This window comes from Orcinus orca, chromosome 13 (assembly GCF_937001465.1).
Source record: "Orcinus orca chromosome 13, mOrcOrc1.1, whole genome shotgun sequence".
In the NCBI taxonomy this organism is placed as follows: Eukaryota; Metazoa; Chordata; class Mammalia; order Artiodactyla; family Delphinidae; genus Orcinus; species Orcinus orca.
In genome coordinates, this window is record NC_064571.1 from 40,276,033 (window position 1) to 40,296,816 (window position 20,784).

Here is a 20,784-nt window from a genome sequence, read left to right on the forward strand (position 1 = left end):
TAACTGCTTCACTGTATTTTTCATAATGTCTCCATGTGTGGAAATAGCAAAAATTTATGCCAAGATAAAGGAATTTATTAAGCCACAAGTGATGCATTCAGAGTCAGATTCTAGTACATCCAAACTCCTCAGTCACTGCTCTGACACTCTCAGCCATTTCCTCCTCTTCACCTAATTGTAGCTTCAATTTTCAGGTTAGACTGTGCACTCAGGTTAACCAAATCTGCTCTCACTTATTTGCTTCTGATTATACCTTTCCTTTTGTGATGATGGAAATACAGATCGTAAATCATACATCTTCTGGAGTTTTTTCTTAATATCTCTTGTAATAACTTTTCAAATTGAAATCTCTGTGGGTGGGAAGTATATGTTTTGTTTATTTTGTTTCTGTCTACATAAAGCTCCTAATACATAGTGTTTTCTATTAACTGGGAAAACAGTTGGAAGCATGCTGCCAGTACAATGCTCCATTTTCCTTAGCATGAGACTAACAGGCATAAATATGTTAATACTTTTCAGATCTTGCGTTTGCCTGCTCCTAATAAAGGTAATACAAAATGCTTCATTCAGATTTATCTATTTCAAAAGGAAGAGCCAGATTAAGTAAAAAGAATATATTTTACATTTACATATTACATGGAGATTGTCCCTAGTTACGCACTGACACATGGTTGTTTTTCCAGTGATTTGTATAAATGTTCCTTAAAATTGTAGGCTATGAATGGTGAATGACTAGCATATAGGATTGTTTTGTACCTATTTGAATATATAAAGTATCTGTGCCTATTTCTGTGCATAAAGTTTAGTATATAAAGTGATTCTAAGATGTCACTGTGTGCAGTTTTCAAAATTATTGCCATTATTTTATGTAAATCATTCCAGGTTTTAAGGAAGTCAGTGATCATTCAAAAGACACAGAGAGCTATGAGTATGACTTGATAGGAGTGACTGTTCACACAGGAACAGCAGATGGTGGACACTATTACAGCTTCATTAGAGATATAGTCAATCCACATGCTTATAAAAACAATAAATGGTGAGTTTTAAATATTTTATTCTTGGGATTTAAAAAAATCTTTTTTCTTCTGTTTTTAAAATATAAGCTTATGATAGTTTTCTTCTTGAGATACGTTTTCGGATTTTAGTTTTCTAAAAACTTTATAGTTGGGAAAGGGGGCACATAAAATGTTTAAATGAAAGCTTTCAAAAGACAATATGAATCCATCCTTAAACTTTATACATCTCCAGACTCTTTTGAGAATTTGATAAATTCTCGCCTAAGAAAAATGAACACACTCAAAGTTTTGCACACAACTTTAGATTCACAGACAATATTGCACCTTCCAAATCTTACCTACCTGTGTTCACTTATTCCAGAACTGTTAACTGAATGCCTTTTATAGGGTGGCCACAAAGTCCTTATGTATTCCAGTTAGAAAATAACCTGCATACTCAATTTTCTTCACCTTACCTTTCCCTTCTGACACACATTCTTTTTATCATCTTTCGTCAAGTTAATGGCTGGAAGTCATTCAATCAGTCCTTAATAGCTGGTTTTTGGTCCTCGGATGTTGTTGAATAAAGTCTCATGTATAGAGACTATTGATGTGCTAGACATTGTTCTAAATATTGGGGATATTGCTGTGAACAAAGTGTACATTGGTAAATTGATCTGCACTTAATAGAACAGTTTCGTTGAAATATTTCTCACTCTTTAAACCATCATATCCATGGTATCTTTACTTTTTTTTGTCCATTTGAATATAAATTTTGAAATGGCATCTTTATCGTTGTAAGTTTTCCAAACTCTTAATGTTTTCTGTCCGATAGCTTTACATGTTAGAAAGTTATGCAAACTTTTTATTCCTTGCTTTTATGAACTCTTTTGTTACTCTGAGGTTATGAATAGATCTATCAGATTTTAAGGTGGTTATGACTATGTTGTGAAATTATATTCCCAATTTCTAGTGGATTAGAATTGTCGAAACAAGAGCTTAGTTAGAATTTACCACATATTAATAAGTTTGATCAATATTTGTAATATATTAGAATGTAATCTAAATATTTTTAAAAGAGGCACAATACAGATATATTACATATATACTTGATCAATACTATATGCTCTGCTTTAGGTATCTTTTTAATGATGCTGAGGTAAAACCTTTTGATTCTGCTCAACTTGCTTCTGAATGTTTTGGTGGAGAGATGACGGTAAGTTTTATTCAAAAGTTATAAATGGTTCATGACTTTCTAAGTGCTTTGCAGTATCATAAAATCCAATAGCAGAGTCATGTAACTTTCTCCTAATTCCTATAATTAAATCTAAAATGTATTTTTTTTTTTTTGTTTAGTATAGTTTAGTATGTTTGGAGCATATACCAGACACTGGAAAATATTTTTTTTTTAAATATATTTTAAATTACTATTTCTTCAACTGATTAAGAGGGTCTGATTAAGAAGGGTTAAGACTTACAATTGAAAAATAATAGTATAGGAATTGAATTACATTTCCACAAGACATCATGATTAAATAAGTTGTTTACTTAAATGCTTTGGGATTAGAACAGAAAGAAATTACTCTTTATTGAATAATTACTTTATTGAGTAAGTACTTACTATGAGAAATCTTTGACAAGGAAGTTGGCTTAAGCTAAACTTTAAAGATTGTTCCTTTAGTGCTTTCAATAACAGAGGCAACAACCTAGTTATTACTGGTGACAGGATAGAAAAAGATTATCTGTTTTGTAATTGTCAGTTAAGATATAAGAAAAGACAATTAGGTTGGAGTAGTGCTATAATAATTTCACTTCTTCATATGCAGTTTACCCTAGTACTAATTTTCTGAAAACTTTAAAAATAGCCTGTTGATTCTCACAAGTATTAAAAAGTAATTTCTATTTCATAAAGAAGCTCAGATAAAGTTGTATTTCCCTTTAATAGCCATGTTTATTGTGAAATAACTGGTCACATTCTGGATTTTAATGAAAAGACTTCCTTAACTGCTCTTTGATGCTCTTATGTACTATTCTGAATAGAAAAGGAAAATTAGACAAATTCCTAACACTTGGAAAATGAGTAGAAGAAGGAAGGAAATAATGAGTTACCATTGAAGCCATAACTAAATCTATTGCATCTCTAGATGTTATTCCTAGAATATTTCCTCAGAAAAAAAAAAAGAAAAGATAAACAAGTAAACAGTGCAAAACTCTTCTTTTAAAAGGTAGTTTTTCAGATTGCATGCCCACTTTATTAAGTTTTATATATTTGAAGAGAAATTAAGGAAAAAATCCCATTCACCATTGCAACAAAAAGAATAAAAATCCCTAGGAATAAACCTACCTACGGCGGTAAAAGACCTGTACTCAGAAAACTGTAAGACACTGATGAAAGAAATCAAAGATGACACAAACAGATGGAGAGATATACCATGTTCTTGGATTGGAAGAATCAATATTGTGAAAATGACTATACTACCCAAAACAATCTACAGATTCAGTGCAATCCCTATCAAACTACCAATGGCATTCTTCACAGAATTAGAACAAAAAATCTTACAATTCTTATGGAAACACAAAAGACCCCGAATAGCCAAAGCAATCTTGAGAAAGAAAAATGGAGCTGGAAGAATCAGGCTCCCCGACTTCAAACTATACCAAAAGGTACAGTAATCAAGACAGTATGGTACTGGCACAAAAACAGAAACATAGATCAATGGTACAGGATAGAATGCCCAGAGGTAAACCCAGGCACATATGGGCACCTAATTTACAACAAAGGAGGCAGGAACATACAATGGAGAAAAGACAGCCTCTTCAATGAGTGGTGCTGAGAAAACTGGACAGCTACATGTAAAAGAATGAAATTAGAACACTACCTAACACCATACACAAAAATAAACTCCAAATGCATTAAAGACTTATATGTAAGACCAGACACTATAAAACTTTTAGAGGAAAACGTAGGAAAAACACTCTTTGACATAAACCACAGCAAGATCTTTCTTGACCCACCTCCTAGAGTAACAGAAATAAAAATAAACAAATGGGACTTAATTAAACTTAAAAGCTTTTGCACAGCAAAGGAAACCATAAAGAAGACAATAAGACAACCCTCAGAATGGGAGAAAATATTTGCAAATGAAACAACAGACAGAGGATTCATCTCCAAAATATAAAAACAGCTCATGGAGTTCAATATCAAAAAAAAACCAAACAATCCAGTTAGAAAATGGGCGGAAGACCTAAATAGACATTTCACCAAGGAAGACTTAGAGACAGCCAAGAGGCACATGAAAAGATGCTCAACATCACTAATTATTAGAGAAATGCAAATCAAAACTACAGTGAGGTATCACCTCATGCCGGTCAGAATGGCCATTATCAAAAAAGCTAGAAACAATAAATGCTGGAAAGGGTGTGGTGAAAAGGGAACCCTCCTACACTGCTGGTGGGAATGTAAATTGATACAGCCACTATAGAAAACAGTATGGAGGTTCCTTAAAAAACTAAAAATAGAACTGCCATATGACCCAGCAATCCCACTACTGGGCATATACCCTGAGAAAACCATAATTCAAAAAGAGACATGCACCAGGGCTTCCCTGGTGGCGCAGTGGTTGAGAGTCCACCTGCCGATGCAGGGGACACGGGTTCGTGCCCCGGTCCGGGAGGATCCCACATGCCGCGGAGCGGCTGGGCCTGTGAACCATGGCCGCTGAGCCTGCACATCCGGAGCCTGTGCTCCGCAACGGGAGAGGCCACAGCAGTGAGAGGCCCGCGTACTGCAAAAAAAAAAAAAAAAGAGAGACATGCATCGCAGCGTTCATTGCAGCACTATTTACAATAGCCAGGACATGGAACCAACCTAAATGTCCATTGACAGATGAATGGATAAAGAAGATGTGGCACATATATACAATGGAATATTACTCAGCTATAAAAAAAATGAAATTCAGTTATTTGTAGTGAGGTGGATGGACCTAGACTCTGACATACAGAATGAAGTAAGTCAGAAAGAGAAAAACAAATACTGTAGGCTAACGCACATATATGGAATCAAAAAAAGAAAATGATACTGATGAACCTAGTTGCAGGGCAGGAATAAAGGGGTAGGCATAGAGAACGGACTTGATGACATGGGGTGGGAGGGCGAAGCTGGGGCGAAGTGAGAGTAGCGTCAACATATATACACTACTGAATGGGAAATAGTTGGCTGGTGGGAAGCAGCAGCATAGCACAGGGAGATCAACTTGGTGCTTTGCGATGACCTAGAGGGGTGGGATAGGGAGGATGAGAGGGAGGCTCAAGAGGGAGGGGATATGAGGGCGGGGATATGGGGTTGTCTGTATGCATATGGCTGATACACTTTGTTGTGCAACAGAAACTAACAAGGTATTGTGAAGCAATTATATTCCAATAAAGATTTATTTAAAAAGTAGTTTTTCAGATTGCAAGTCCATTTTATTAAGCTTTATATTATTGATGGTAAAGTACCTTAAAAATGTTTTGAATCTTTTTTTAAAGTACTACTCCTATCCAAAAACTTTTATTAAAGATTTTTCTGAATATAATGCTATTTGAGAACTATTTACAAAGTTGCTATAAAGTATAAAATAGCTATTTATGAAGTATTTTATATATAAATATAGCTGAGTGTACCCATTTCTTAAAGAAGGAAAACTTTCATTTTTTTAAACAGACCAAGACCTATGATTCTGTTACAGATAAATTTATGGATTTCTCCTTCGAAAAGGTAACCATTTCTTTCATGTATAATTGTACATTGTTTTCTGACTTCCATGTTATCTACTTTTATAGTTATACTATGTCAAAATGAAAATATACTTTTTTTTCCCTCTTAAAAGACACACAGTGCTTATATGCTGTTTTACAAACGCATGGAACCAGAGGAAGAAAATGGCAAAGAATACAAATTTGATGTTTCATCTGAATTACTAGAGGTATGAGTTAATTTAACTTTAGCAACAATTTAAAAGCATGTTAAGTATTTATGCAAGTATTAGTTCTAGAATATAAAAGCAGGCTATATAAACAGCATCATTAGTATCTGTAATCCGAGGTAGACCTTAACCCTCTTCACAAATAGTCTCGGTAATACTGACATACAACAGGTGAATGTAAACTGAAAGAGATTAAAGGGAGTGGAAAACAATTATTAGTAACACTGAAGAAAAATAAGAAAGGTAAAAATGGTTGATGGAATAAGCTCAAGCTCACAATTAACTTGTATGGTTGGTGATATTCTTGGATTGGGTGGTAGGACTGTGAATGTTCCTTTTCTTACGCTTCATATTATACACAAGCGTACAGTGTATTTTAAATGCATTTAAAATATGTATTATATATATTTTAATATGTGTCTCATTTGTAGTAATGAGCTCTCTTCGTTTCATAATGTAGTTACGTGATAATGTTAGGGGTTTATAAAAAGTGTGCACACTCAATGTATGTTGTGTCATTGTTGTAAACTGACTCGGCCAAAAGTAAAAAAAAAAAATCTCCAGAAAGGTATACCTGATACAAGTGTACTCTTCCATGTAGACAATTAAACTTTTACTCTCTGACTGATTGATATTTGCACTATTGTGGTCAAGTCTTAAAACTGAGTGGATTTTGTTCCCCAAACACTTTTTTTTTTTTTTTTTTTTGCGGTACGTGGGCCTCTCACGGCCATGGCCTCTCCCGTTGCAGAGCACAGGCTCCGGACGCGCAGGCTCAGCGGCCATGGCTCACGGGCCCAGCCGCTCCGCGGCCTGTGGGATCCTCCCGGACCGGGGCACAAACCCATGTCCCCTGCATTGGCAGGCAGACTCCCAACCACTGCGCCACCAGGGAAGCCCCCCAAACACTTTTAATGGTATCTTGCCTACCTGTAATTTACTGATAAAGAGCCAAGAATATTATCTTCTTCCAAGCCCTCTAAATTAGGTTTACCAGCAGAATTAGATGCGTCACTAGATGCCAAGCTATTAAACTCACCTATTTATACAAAGATTTATTTCAACTGCTATCATAATAGCAAAATAAAATAGATTATAATCATCATTATGTGCAAGACTTTGTGTCCCCAGGGTATTCAGTTGTACACCATGTTGTAGATGAGGACCCAACAGTATTTAAAGATAGCCACCCACATGTGAAATAAAATGAAATTTTACATAAAACCTTAATGATGTACAGTTGGCATTTGAACAACACAGGCTTGAACTATGAGGGTCCACTTACACATGGTTTTGGGTTTTTTTTTTCAATAAATACAGGATCTGTAAGTAAACATGAATTTCTTTTTCACATTGTTTTCTTTTTTAAAAAATTTTTTATTTATCTTTGGCCGCGTTGGGTCTTCGTTGCTGCACGCGGGCTTTCTCTAGTTGCAGCGAGTGCGGGCTACTTTTCATTGCGGTGTGCAGGCTTCTCATTGTGGTGGCTCCTCATCGCGGAATACGGGCTCTAGGCACGTGCGCTTCAGTAGCTGTGGCTCACAGGCTCTAGAGCACAGGCTCAGTAGTTATGGTGCACGGGCTTAGTTGCTCTCTGGCATGTGGGATCTTCCCAGACCAGGGCATGAACCTGTGTCCCCTGCATTGGTAGGCAGATTCTTAACCACTGTGCCACCAGGGAAGTCCCTTATTTTGCCAGTTTTTTTTTTTTTTTTTTTTTTTGCGGTACGTGGGCCTCTCACTGTTGTGGCCTCTCCCGTTGCGGAGCACAGCGGCCATGGCTCACGGGCCCAGCCGCTCCGCGGCATGTGGGATCATCCTGGACCGGGGCACGAACCCGTGTCCCCTGCATCGGCAGGCGGACTCTCAACCACTGCGCCACCAGGGAAGCCCTATTTTGCCAGTTTTTAAACATAAACCTGTCTTTCATAACCTGTTGTTACCAGAATATCAGCCTACCATAGTTTTCATGTATGTTATCAATGTTAACATAATTTTATTCATTACATATTTGCTCTTCAGACAGATGGGATTTCAGAGTTCTTACTTTCAAAATTTTAATAAATAAATTGAAAAAAAAAAGAAAAAACGTGATTGCTTGAGGTAACCAGATAAGTAATGATAAATTGGATTAGGTTTAGTAACTACTTCCATATTCCATTTACCTGGAAAAAAGTCAACATGAATTTAAGTGCATGTATACTTTTTGTTTCTTCTAGAGCAAGTCTTATTTTGTCTAATAAAAATATTGGTAAAATGTTATGAAGCAAATGCTCTCTGATGTCTAATGTTAACGTTTTTTTCTTCAGTGGATTTGGCATGATAACATGCAGTTTCTTCAAGACAAAAACATTTTTGAACATACATATTTTGGGTAAGCTTGGCAGATTTAGTAAGATTTTTTTGTTAACACTTTTAAAAAATCTTATTTTGTAAGAATTTTAACCTATTGTTTTCAAATTCTAGGTTTATGTGGCAGTTGTGTAGTTGTATTCCCAGTACATTACCAGATCCTAAAGCTGTGTCCTTAATGACAGCAAAGGTAATATATGTATAGACTTAGGTAATTTCTTCAAAATTGGTGACTTTAAAATAATTAAATCTTTTTTGCTTAATTTTATCTTTTCTTGCAGTTAAGCACTTCCTTTGTCCTAGAGACATTTATTCATTCAAAAGAAAAGGTATGTGTTCTATTTCATAAACTTTTGTGCCATTCATGTCATTTATCATATCTTTTTTTTTTTTTTTTTTTTTTGGCTGCGTTGGGTCTTCGTTACTACGTGGGCTTTCTGTAGTCGCAGTGAGCAGGGGCTACTCTTCATTGCGGTGCGCAGCCTTCTCATTGTGGTGGCTTCTCTTGTTGTGGAGCACGGGCTTCAGTAGTTGTGGCTCGTGGGCTCTAGAGCACAGGCTCAGTAGTTGGAGCACATGGGCTTAGTTGCTCCGCGGCATGTGGGATCTTCCCGGACCAGGGCCTGAACCCGTGTCCCCTGCATTGACAGGTGGATTCTTAACCACTGCACCACCAGGGAAGCCCCAGATATCACCTAATACCTTCAGTAACTTCTTTCTCTTTTTTAGCCCACAATGCTTCAGTGGATTGAACTGTTGACCAAACAATTTAATAATAGCCAAGCAGCTTGTGAGGTGAGGTGAATGATTCAACAAACAATGCATAGCTTAAGATTCACTTTCTTGTTTTCTTTTATTCTTAACTTAGATGATATAACAAAATTGTTTTATCTATTATAAATCATAGGGAGCCAGTGTAAGTTGTTCCTAAAATTACTTGATTGCCAAGAGAAATTTATAATTAATGTATCAAATTCATTACATTGATTAAATAATTGATTTTTAAGTTACTTAAAAATCCTTGGGTTCCCCCCCACCATGTATTGGAAGGAAAAAGTATAGAAAATTCAGAACTGTACCAGATATTTCTTAACTACTTTTGTATGCTACTAGAAAATACTGAAAAATGCATATCTCCCTTCCCCCTCTGAGAAAAATTGCATATATCCCAGTAGATCAGTTTATGTCCTATTTTATCTTTTCCCATATTACATTATAAGAGAAACATACATCCCTAAGGATAGTATGCACACAGGTAATAAACACTTAGCCATATTGCCATCTTACTATCGTTTATCATTTGTGATGATCTCCCGGAGTGGTGTGTACCTTTCTAGGAATGCAGGTCTTATAGATTCCCAGAAGTGGGAGACAGCAGCATAGTGTACAATAGATGAAGTTAGTTGAAGATTTTTTCATATGTAGAAGGTTTTTAGAAACATTTTTTTTTTAATTTTTTTCAGTTGGTTTGTTTGAATTAGTATTGAAACAAGGTCCACATTTTGCTTTTGTCTTGTAAATCTCTTTTCATCTATAATACAGTTGACCCGTGGACAACACGGGTTTGAACTGTGTGGATCCACTCATACACAGATTTTTTCAGTAAGTACGTGCAGTACCGTACAATCTGTGGTTGGTTAAATCCGAGGATGCGGAGGAACCTAAGATACAGAAGGTCAACTATGGGACTTGAGTATCTGCAGATTTTCGTGTATGCTGGGGCTCCATACCAAGGAGCAACTGTAGTTACCTTCTTTTTTTTTTTTCCCTCTGTACCACATTCTCATTTGTTCTGCAGGATTTTCCACATGCTGGCTTTGATCTAGTGCATCCTTTGGGTGTTATTTAACATATTCCTCTATTCCCTTCCCCCTTCATGATTTTTCAAAAACTATTCAGTAAAAACAAACAAACAAACAAAAAAAACTGTTCAGTAGATGCAGAAGCTTGATTAAGTCATAAATTTTTTTTGTTTTTGTTGTTTTTTTTTTTTAATAAAGTTGCGACTTCAGTTTTTTCACTAAGGATTTGCCTCTGGAACTCTATCAAGGAGTTAAAATTCTCTACAGTTGTCAGTAATTATGTGTGTGCATAAATAGGCAGTACAGTTCAATAGAGGAGTTAAATATGTGATTAAGAGATATCTTGAAATTAATGGGAAATTGTCTTAGCCTAAAGAAGAGTGTTTTTTGTTATCAACAGAACATAAATTGGTTTTAAACAGAAAGTTTATCATACTCAGATCGTATATTATTAATAGGAACAAAAAATTCTGCAGTGTGACATTTATGAAGTCTAAGAGGAAAATAGTATTTGACTTTATTAAGAACTGCAGGTTGTCATCATGTAGGTTCTACACTATAATGTAAATGGCATCCATGGAATTCTGTATTGAGATGACCTTGATTATGACTTTAGACATTTTAGATTTTACACTTTCTACCAATTGAAGAATCTTTTTTGGTAAGAATTTAAAAGAATTCAGATGTCAACTAGAATTAAAATCTTTGTGTGATTTTTATCCCAATTGACAAGTATTGATTGAATGTTAAAATCACACTATTTACTTACAGTGGTTTTTGGACCGCATGGCTGATGATGATTGGTGGCCAATGCAGATACTAATTAAGTGCCCTAATCAAATTGTGAGACAGGTAAGAAAAAATTTATTTGGAAAAGAAGTGGCTTTCAAGTTAATTGTTCTGAATTTGCCTGTGAATATATTTTAACCCAGCATTGGAAGTAATTTGAAAAGATCGACCTCTTATCACAAAAGTCATTTTGCTCTTATTTTCACCACCTTCTTTTGGCAAATCAGCTATCATTTCCAGTCAAGTGATTAAAATCATTCACATTTCCTGGTTATAGGAAGATAGTTGTAACTGCCTATTTTCTCAGATCCTACTTTGATGTATGAGTTGTACTGATTCTTTTTCAGATCCTTAGGTATTCTAACCATGGTAGGGTACTGTAATGGCCTTGAAAGTTAAATGAATAGTGTATAACTTATTTCTGTGACAGATTCTCAACTGTCACATGAATCAATTTGTTTTTCATAAATCATTGGAAAAATTAACAAGGAAGAAAAATACATATGCATTTATGACACAAAACCAAAAATTTAATCTGAAATATGCTTTCAGTTATAATTGAGATACAATTCTTATATCATAAAATTTAGCAAAACTTTTCAAAATGTAAAATTAAGTGGTTTTTAGTATATTCCCAAATATGTGACCATCATCTACCTAATTTTATAACACCCCCAAAAGAAATCCCATACTTATGAGCAATCGCTTCCATTTTATCCTGTCCATTCTCTTCAGCCCCTGGCCACCATTAATATACTTTCTGCCTCTGTGGGTTTGCCTATTCTCACCATTTCATTTGAATAGAATCACACAGTATGTGGTCTTTTGTGACTGGCTTTTTTGATTTAACAATGTTTTCAAGGTTTACCCATGTTGTGACTTATATCTGTACTTTATTTCTTCTTACTGCCAAGTAATATTCTATATACCAAATTTTGTTTATTCAGCAGTTGATGAACATTAGTGATGTTTCCACTTCTTTGCTGTTTTGAATAACACTGCTATGAACATATGTGTACAGATATTTGTGTGGACATGTGTTTTCAGTTCTTTTGGATATATACAGAGGAGTGAACTGCTGGGTTGTAACTAACATTCTTAGGGACTACCAAACTTTTTTTCATGATGTCTGCACCAGTTTACATTCCCACCAGCAATCTGTGAAGGTTCCAGTTTTTGCTACATCTTCTTCAACATTTGTTTATTGTTTTCTTAATTTTAGCCATTCTAATGGGTGTGAAGTAGTATCTCATTGTAGTTTTGGTTTGCATTTGCTTAATAATTAATGATAGTAAACATCTTTTCGTGTGCTTATTGGCCATTTGTATATCTTAATCCATATTTTTTGGATAAACTTAAATTGCATTTCCTTCTCCTAGTCATTGAAATTCTAATAAGCAGCTGTCCTGCCCCACTCCACTCTTCTGAAAGAGATGGATGCCAAGTTTTCTTTCCTCTGTATCTCCACTAGTAAAGGAGGTTTCATGAAGCTTTGTATTTGGTAATCTCTATTACTGAAACCTATAGTTTGTTTTTGCTTTTTCCCTTATAAAATTGTTTTTCAAGCTAACTCTACCTTTTATCTTCAGTCTGTAGTTGAGACTCCAGGAAAGCTTTAGAATGTCAAAAGATAATCTGTGGGCAAAATATAAATGGGTAGCAGAATTTTTTTTTTTTTTCGGTACGCGGGCCTCTCCCGTTGCGGAGCACAGGCTCCGGACGCGCAGGCTCAGCGGCCATGGCTCACGGGCCCAGCCGCTCCGCAGCGTGTGGGATCTTCCCGGACCGGGGCACGAACCCGTGTCCCCTGCATCGGCAGGCGGACTCTCAACCACTGCGCCACCCGGGAAGCCCAGGGTAGCAGAATTTTTAATCGTGTTCATTTTTCATTGTCTTTGTTACTTGATGTGAGTTGACTCTTAGGTTGTCCTATCTTTTCATCTATAGATGTTTCAGCGTTTGTGTATCCATGTGATTCAGAGACTTAGACCTGTGCATGCTCATCTCTATCTACAGCCAGGAATGGAAGATGGGTAAGAAGTATACCTTTTGAACTGAACTTTTTTATTTATTTATTTATTCATTTATTTATTTATTTAACATATTTATTTATTTATTTGGCTGTGCCGGGTCTTAGTTTCATTGCAGCATGCGAACTCTTAATTGCAGCATGCATGTGAGATCTAGTTCCCTGACCAGGGATCGAACCCGGGCCCCCTGCACTGGGAACACGGAGTCTTAGCCACCAGACCACCAGGGAAGTCCCTGAACATTTTATTTTTATAAGTTTTTTGATGATCTGCCTACAAAGTATTTTTAAATATCCACACTGAAATATTTAGGTTCTCCTATTTAAAAATAATCTGTAATAATATAAATCAAGAAGGAATAATTTTGTTTTATTTTTATTTAATTGCATTTTCAAAATCCTCTACAAGTAACTTTGACTTAGTCTTTTTGTTTTGATTTCAGCGAGACATGATAACTGGAATCCAACTTTTTGTATTATTGTAATTGGTATTCATTATTGCAAAGATGAAAGAGATAAATTCAGGTTTTTAAAATATTTCTCCTCCCAAAATATCTATCCCCAGACTTCATACTTTTTCTAAGGTGTATAAAATTGTGTTTTCAGGTCTGATGATATGGATGCTTCAGTAGAAGATATAGGTGGTCGTTCATGTGTCACTCGATTTGTGAGAACTCTGTTATTAATCATGGAACATGGTGTAAAGCCTCACAGTAAACATCTTACAGAATATTTTGCCTTCCTTTACGAATTTGCCAAAATGGGTGAAGAAGAGGTGAGACTATATCTTATTTATTTCTGGTATTATGTACTTATTTTCAGTATTTAAAACTTAATTGTTTTTATTTTATATTTTTAAATCAATATTTTTATTTTTAGAGCCAGTTTTTGCTTTCACTGCAAGCCATATCTACAATGGTACATTTTTACATGGGAACTAAAGGGCCTGAAAATGTAAGTACAATTCTGTCTCATATCAGGGATTTAGAGGCCATGTTTTCAAGTTTGCATCATAGAAAGATACTGGATTCCTTTGAAGTCCCTTCCAGCCCTGATATTAAATGATTTTAAGGGTCTAAGTTTGGTTGATATTTTTAATGGATATAGCAAGAGAAGAAGCAGTCAAGTGATAAATTTCACTGGTATGGCCCTGGATCAAAGCAAATAAATTTAGGCAAAATGGCCATCACCTGCTTTAGGGTCTTACAGTAGCATTTTGTGTTTTGGTGAACATTTTTGCTGGCCATATTTTTAAAGCTCTTTGCTATATTACGTCTGTCAGTCTTCCAAAAATTCAATTCATAATATTAAAACTATTACATCAATTTTGTGTTGTCTGTAATGACCACATTGGATTGAATGCTCTATTTGCTCTATCTTATTTAATCCTTGTTGTAACCCTAAGAGGTAAGTACTGTTGTTATCTCCATTTTACAGATGGGGAACTTGAGGCATAAAGAAGTTAACTTGTTTTAGATCACAGTGAGTTAGGCTTTGATCCTTGGTTAGACTCCTGAATGAAACTGTTAGCCACTGTGCTGTAATGGTTCTCCAAATACGTACTGTTATTATCTAATTTCAACCTAGATGGCTACTTATTTAGACTGCTTTTCTTTTGCTTTGTTAGATCATAAAATCTTTGCAGTGTTGCATTTCAAACCCCAAATGAGTATCTCTTTGAAATACCTACTGTTTGGATTATCTGAAAACTGCAAATATGGATTCCTTAATTTGTGTAACTGGTATTTTTATTAAATATGAAATACCATTTTATCATACTCATATAAATTTTGTTCCTGATTTATCTTCCAAAGAGCTTGCCTATAAGAAAAAAAATTTATTATTAAAGAATTTATATCTTTAGGTAAGGTAAATACAGTATTGGGAATTATTGTTCTTTACAGTTCTGCCTATTAAATCTAGAATTGTCCTGAATGTGGTTTAGACTTTTAAATAAGGTTAGGCCTTTGAGTGGTTATTTTTCATGATACATGCTCCTGATACATGCTCCTGATACATGCTTCCATGATACATGCCACTGTCTACCCTGCATTGTTTTGTGAGACAATCAAGCTCTTTTCTCTCAACATAATGTTAGAAAATAATATATTAAAAATGAATTGTGTTATGTTCTAGCCTCAAGTTGAAGTGTTGTCAGAGGAAGAAGGGGAAGAAGAGGAGGAGGAAGAAGATATACTCTCTCTGGCAGAAGAAAAATACAGGCCAGCTGCTCTTGAAAAAATGATAGCTTTAGTTGCTCTTTTGGTTGAACAGTCTCGCTCCGAAAGGTGAAATGTTTCAACATTCAAAATGCTTAAAGCATGTTTGATTTTATTCTTTTTACATAATTGTTTTACCATTATTAACTCAGTAGTTTTTGTTACTTAATTCCTTTTAAATAATAACAACACTTTCCATCAACTCTTGTAGCATAAGTATTTCGATCCTTTGTACCAAACTCTTACTTTGCCTGAGTCATGTTAGAAATATACATTGAAGAAATTTACAGTAAAATATCTAGCAAAATTATATGTGCATTCATCCTTTGACCTAGCAACCCCACTTCTGGGATTCCGTTCCCAAAACACCAAAAGATGTATGTGCAGTGCTGTTTATTGAAGCAGTGTTTATAAACAGCAAAAGACTGAAAATGTCCACAAAGATGGTACAAGTTGAAGAAACAGCATCCACTTGATAGAGGACTCTATAGCAGAAAAAAAAACAGGCAGTATGGACTGTATGTGTACCACCATGGAGAGTTCTTTAAGATGCATGACACTGAGGTGAAAAAAAAACAAGGTGGACAAAAGTATATATAGTATGCTACTTTTTTTTTTTCTTTTGGCCACACAGCATGGCTTGCGGGATCACTGAGTCCTAACCACTGGACCACCAGGGAATTCCCTATAGTATGCTACTTTTTAAGAACGGGAGGCTGTGAGACACAAAGTGAGTGAGAGAGAGAGAGAGAAGAGAGTGTGTGTGTGTGTGTGTGTGTGTGTGTGTGTGCGCGCGCGCATGTGTGCACGTGTGCAACCAAGCCACATTATTCATGGATCTCCACTTTGTGAATTCTCCTACTTAAATTTATTTGTAATCCCCAAATCAGTACTTGTGAAGCGTTTACAGTGATTTGTGGATTTCAGAATGTACAGAGTGGCAAAAAATTGGAGTTGACCTGACACACACTTCTCCAGCTGAGGTCAAACATGGTGACACTCTGCCTTCTTGTTTCGGTGCTCAAATTGTAAACAAATTTTTGTTTGCAATATGTGCCACATTTCTCACATTTATGCTTTTTGTTGGTGATTTGGCTGTTTAAAAATGGTCCCAAGCATAGTGCCAAGTGTTGTCTAGTGTGTTCCTAAGCTCAAGAAGGCCATAATATGCCTTAAGGAGAAAGTACACATTAGATAAGCTTCATTCAGGTTTGAGTTACAGTGCTGTTTGCTCTGTATTCAGTGCTAATGAGTCAACATTAAATCAGGTGTCTTTAAACAGAAACACACATTATACAAGGTAACATATTGATCTATTGATGAAAATGTTATGACCAGAGGTTCACAGGAACCTAAGTGTATGTTTTCCCTATGAGCAGTGATTCAGTGTTCACTAATTCAGTGTTCGCAGCTCTTTATAGAACGTAAGTACTACAAGTAACAAGAACTGACTATTTTTCTAATTGAAGACTAAATTTTTAAAAATAAATTTTAAATTTCCAGTGGTTGGGGGAGGGGAAAACAGGCTGGAGGGGACAGGAATGAAGGTTTGACTTCTTTGAATATAGTACACTGTTTTGTTTTTTAGATTTATCTTTGGAATCATGTAAATGTTTTCTATAATTATAAATAAATTAATAAAATGCAATCCCTAAAAATCAAAAGCAGACTGAAATAAATGAGCTTAACTGTATATTGAGTTGGTGACATAGCCACTGGAGAGGAATTAAAGTGACTTTAGAACACATTGATTTAACTGTAATTTTTAGTGGGATGTACCTGAAGGACAAAAAGAATTGTAAAATTATCCTCAAGTGTTTTACTAATTATATTGTGAGTAGTAGTATAATTAGAATTATTATTCTGCAACTGTATTATAGAATAAAACAAATAGATAATTGTTAATGTCATTAGAAACCAAGATTTTCAGAAAAAGAAAAGAGAAATACAAATATAAAATTGTAGGATGTTTACATAACTTCTTCAAAACTAAATTTGAATTTGGGAATATCAGTAGAGTTCATGGTATATTTTGTCTTAAGCAAACAAAAAATGTATTATGTATCTCCATTTTCTGAAAAGGCCTAGAAATCCTGTCCAACCCAAAAACCAGTGAGTGACCCTGGCATCTAGATAATATTTCCCACTGAAAAAAATCAAGGTTCCTTGAGAAAATGGCCAATTCCAGGTCTTGGGCAAGAAATGAATGGGAAGCCTCGAACATTTTGTCATTTTGGAAAGCAAGGAGGCTATCAGAGACTACTGAGGTCATGTTAAAAGGTCTCAAGAGTCAACTTAAGGAGGTTTCTACTGGTTACAGATTGGACAACTTGAGCATCAATAATAGTAATAACAACTGCAAGTGGACTAAAACACATCATGGATGTTTATATCCATGAGTTTATAATGATACCTAAAAACAAAATTTTAAAAATTATTGACAACTTTTGGAGTATATTAAGAAACCAAGTAACAATTTTGGAAACTTATTAATAAAGGAACAATATCAAGTATTTATCTTACCTGCAAGAATTATACTTCATGGCAACCAAATGGTAAATGAGAGGGATGTTCATCGTCATAGAGGTATTTGAGCTAATAAATGAGCAAGTAATGCTGGAATTAGGATATCAGTATTTTGCATCCCAAATGCAATAATGGATCTAGGAAATGATCATCATGGGCTGAAAACATTACAAAAAGAGGGACAGCTTTTCATTGTGTGCCTCCTGATGAAAGTTCACACTACCGTTTATTAAGGTATTCTTGATTAAAAAGTCAAACCTAGATCTGATCAAGTCTCTAGATCTAATAACTACCAGTTTATAGGAAATACGGGGACAGAGGAATATGTTAAAACAACACACCAAGGATATAATCAGCAAAATGGAAATGTGGGAAATTCTACAGGTCAAACCACCTGCTTTCTTCAACAGATTAATTGCAAGATAAAAACAAAATCGGAGGGGAAACCAGTTGTCTAAAAGAGATTTAAAAGACATTTCAACCAGTGTCAACAGAGGACTTCATTTGGATCCTGATTCAAACAAATTATAAAAATATTTTTTAGAAACTTGAGGAAATTGTACATTGACTGGATCTTGTATGATAATAAGAAATTGTTAATTTATTTTAGGTGTGAATATTGGTAGTGTTGTTTATGTTTTTGAAATTTATGTTTGGGATATGTATTGAAATTTATGGACTAAGTGATAACGTATCTGGAATTGCTTCAAAATAGTTCATATTTGAACAAGTAGGAGGTACAGATGAATCAAGACCGACCGTAAGGTGGTAATTTGCAACTGAGTGATGGGATGCTTACAGTATTCTATTTTTGTATGTGTTTGAAATTTTCTATAATAAGTTAAATATGCAGTAATTTTAAACTTGAAAGTGAAATTCTCTATTTCTTAGAAGTTCGTTTTGTTTTGAAGGTTCTCATGTCAAAAAAAAGCTCTCTAAATCAGACCCATCCTCGTGTTACAGTACACCAACATTTTGAGTTAATTAAATGGAAACAGAGTAGATTTGGACTTGCATGTACCAATCTTGGAATTTTGAAAAATTGTCTAAAACATGTCTAGTGAGCAAGTCTAGCTAGCAGAAAGTTCAAAAATCATTTTATGATGGTGGCTTGGTACACTTGTAATTGAATCAACAATTTTGTTATGTGTCATGATGCAAATGGCTATAAAGTAGTATAGAGGAAAGAAAAACTTATTTCCACTAATGTTTTCTTTCAGGCATTTGACATTATCACAGACTGACATGGCGGCATTAACAGGAGGAAAGGTAATACCGTCTCAATATTAGACCACTTGATAATCACAAAAATAACAACAAAATAGTTCTTAAATGAACAACTTTTGCTTTTAACAGGGATTTCCCTTCTTGTTTCAACATATTCGTGATGGCATCAATATAAGACAAACTTGTAATCTGATTTTCAGCCTTTGTCGATACAATAATCGACTTGCAGAACATGTAAGTGCTGAGAAACAGTCTTAAAGATTTTTGGTAATTTGTGGAAGAATATTCTGAAATTATCCCTTTTGTTTTGTTTTGTTTTGTTTTAGATTGTATCTATGCTTTTCACATCAATAGCAAAATTGACTCCTGAGGTATGTAGACATCTGTTCATTCATGTTTTTCAAGCTGCTATCAGCACTGACAATGCTTTCAAATGAACCTTTCTAATTGTTTTCGGGAAAAAATTTATCAAGGCTTCCCTCATAATACAACCACCTATTTTTAACTATGTAACTTGAATAAACTGAATTACCTCTTCACATCTTGTCACAAATGTCATTTTCCCAATTAAATTTACATATAAGTTGAATATATCAGAGTTCCACCTAGATACTGAGCTTTAAAGTTGTTTGGTTTGAAGCATATATCATATTGTACCTTAGAAGAAAGTAGACTAACCAGAATTCTGCCTAGGTGGATAAGTATGTATTTTCATAAAATGAAAATATTATAGCTACTTTGATAATACATGTCAAATATTAATATAAATTATACCTCAGAGAGCAGAGGTTGCTACAGGAAACTTTTAATCTAAATTTTTCTATAAACATGGTTGTCTCATTAACAAGAGTTTTGATACATTTTTTCCCAAATTGACATCCAGAAAAATGATGTTTTCTGTTAAATGTGGCTCCCACACAATTGACACTGTATCCTGCGCTCACCCTTCTGCTTTATGAGAGTTCAGGTTCATATGTATGAGTACTGAGCTCTCTAACCTAATACAGCAGATTTAAATGTGATCTGTAGAAGAGTTATACTTCTTTGTTTTCAGCTGGAAATGATGGGTTCAAACAGATCTAAATACACAGTCATGTACATGTCTTATAGGCAGCCAATCCTTTCTTTAAATTGTTGACTATGCTAATGGAGTTTGCTGGTGGACCTCCAGGAATGCCTCCCTTTGCATCTTACATTCTGCAAAGGATATGGGAGGTAAGTCTTGCAGCAGATGTTTTAGTGTTTATTTTTCCGAGGGCTTTATTTTTCTAACAGTCACTCACATTTTAAGTACTAGTTTCTTCTTGCTTGGGTAACTCAAAATGGTTTTAGTAAGTCACAGGTGAAGGGAAGAAGAGATGCTTTAGTCAGAAGATCTAGGGGAAAAAAGAGTTCTTCCCTAGTGTCTCAGATGTTGAAAGATTTTCTCGTAGAGTCATAAGCAGTCTTCAGCCCATCCGAGGTCCTCATTCCCGTATCCTCAAAAAAGATTCCGTAAAGTGGTAGAAGCCCTAGAAATACAAGCCAGGTGCTTTCAGCAGTTGATAGAAAATACAGAGGACGCACCAACCACTTCCTTTCTTCCAGAGTTACTGCTGAGGTTACAGAATTTCTTCTTAGTGAGTGTTGGAAATGCCCACTCTCTAGACCAGGGGCCTGGCAAACTTTTTCTCTTCATAGTCCAGATAGTAAATATTTTAGGCTTTGTGGGCCATATGGTCTCTGTTAGAACCATTCAGCTGCTGTTTTACCATAAAACCAGCCATAGACAAAATGTAAATGAGTGGGCATGGTTGTGTTCCAATAAAAACTTAAAAACAGGCAAACCACAGAAGCCGTAATTTTGGCTTCTGAGAGCCATAATTTTCCAACCCCTACTCT

At 35.1% G+C, this 20,784-nt stretch overlaps 1 protein-coding gene across 8 annotated transcripts in view; it reads left to right on the forward strand.

Moving 5' to 3' along the window:
* USP34 (ubiquitin specific peptidase 34) overlaps nucleotides 1-20,784 on the forward strand; it is a 239,150-nt gene that overhangs the window by 190,304 nt on the left and 28,062 nt on the right. For all 8 annotated transcript variants that reach the window (XM_004280652.4, XM_033407232.2, XM_033407234.2 and 5 more), the window contains 17 exons: nucleotides 883-1,036; nucleotides 2,133-2,211; nucleotides 5,698-5,751; nucleotides 5,864-5,959; nucleotides 8,269-8,333; nucleotides 8,426-8,501; nucleotides 8,593-8,640; nucleotides 9,041-9,106; nucleotides 10,885-10,965; nucleotides 12,850-12,935; nucleotides 13,538-13,706; nucleotides 13,811-13,885; nucleotides 15,068-15,219; nucleotides 18,897-18,945; nucleotides 19,033-19,137; nucleotides 19,230-19,274; nucleotides 20,014-20,118. In XM_004280652.4, the coding sequence (XP_004280700.1) occupies nucleotides 883-1,036; nucleotides 2,133-2,211; nucleotides 5,698-5,751; nucleotides 5,864-5,959; nucleotides 8,269-8,333; nucleotides 8,426-8,501; nucleotides 8,593-8,640; nucleotides 9,041-9,106; nucleotides 10,885-10,965; nucleotides 12,850-12,935; nucleotides 13,538-13,706; nucleotides 13,811-13,885; nucleotides 15,068-15,219; nucleotides 18,897-18,945; nucleotides 19,033-19,137; nucleotides 19,230-19,274; nucleotides 20,014-20,118 (1,505 nt within the window). The remainder of the gene's footprint in view (nucleotides 1-882; nucleotides 1,037-2,132; nucleotides 2,212-5,697; nucleotides 5,752-5,863; nucleotides 5,960-8,268; nucleotides 8,334-8,425; nucleotides 8,502-8,592; nucleotides 8,641-9,040; nucleotides 9,107-10,884; nucleotides 10,966-12,849; nucleotides 12,936-13,537; nucleotides 13,707-13,810; nucleotides 13,886-15,067; nucleotides 15,220-18,896; nucleotides 18,946-19,032; nucleotides 19,138-19,229; nucleotides 19,275-20,013; nucleotides 20,119-20,784) is intronic.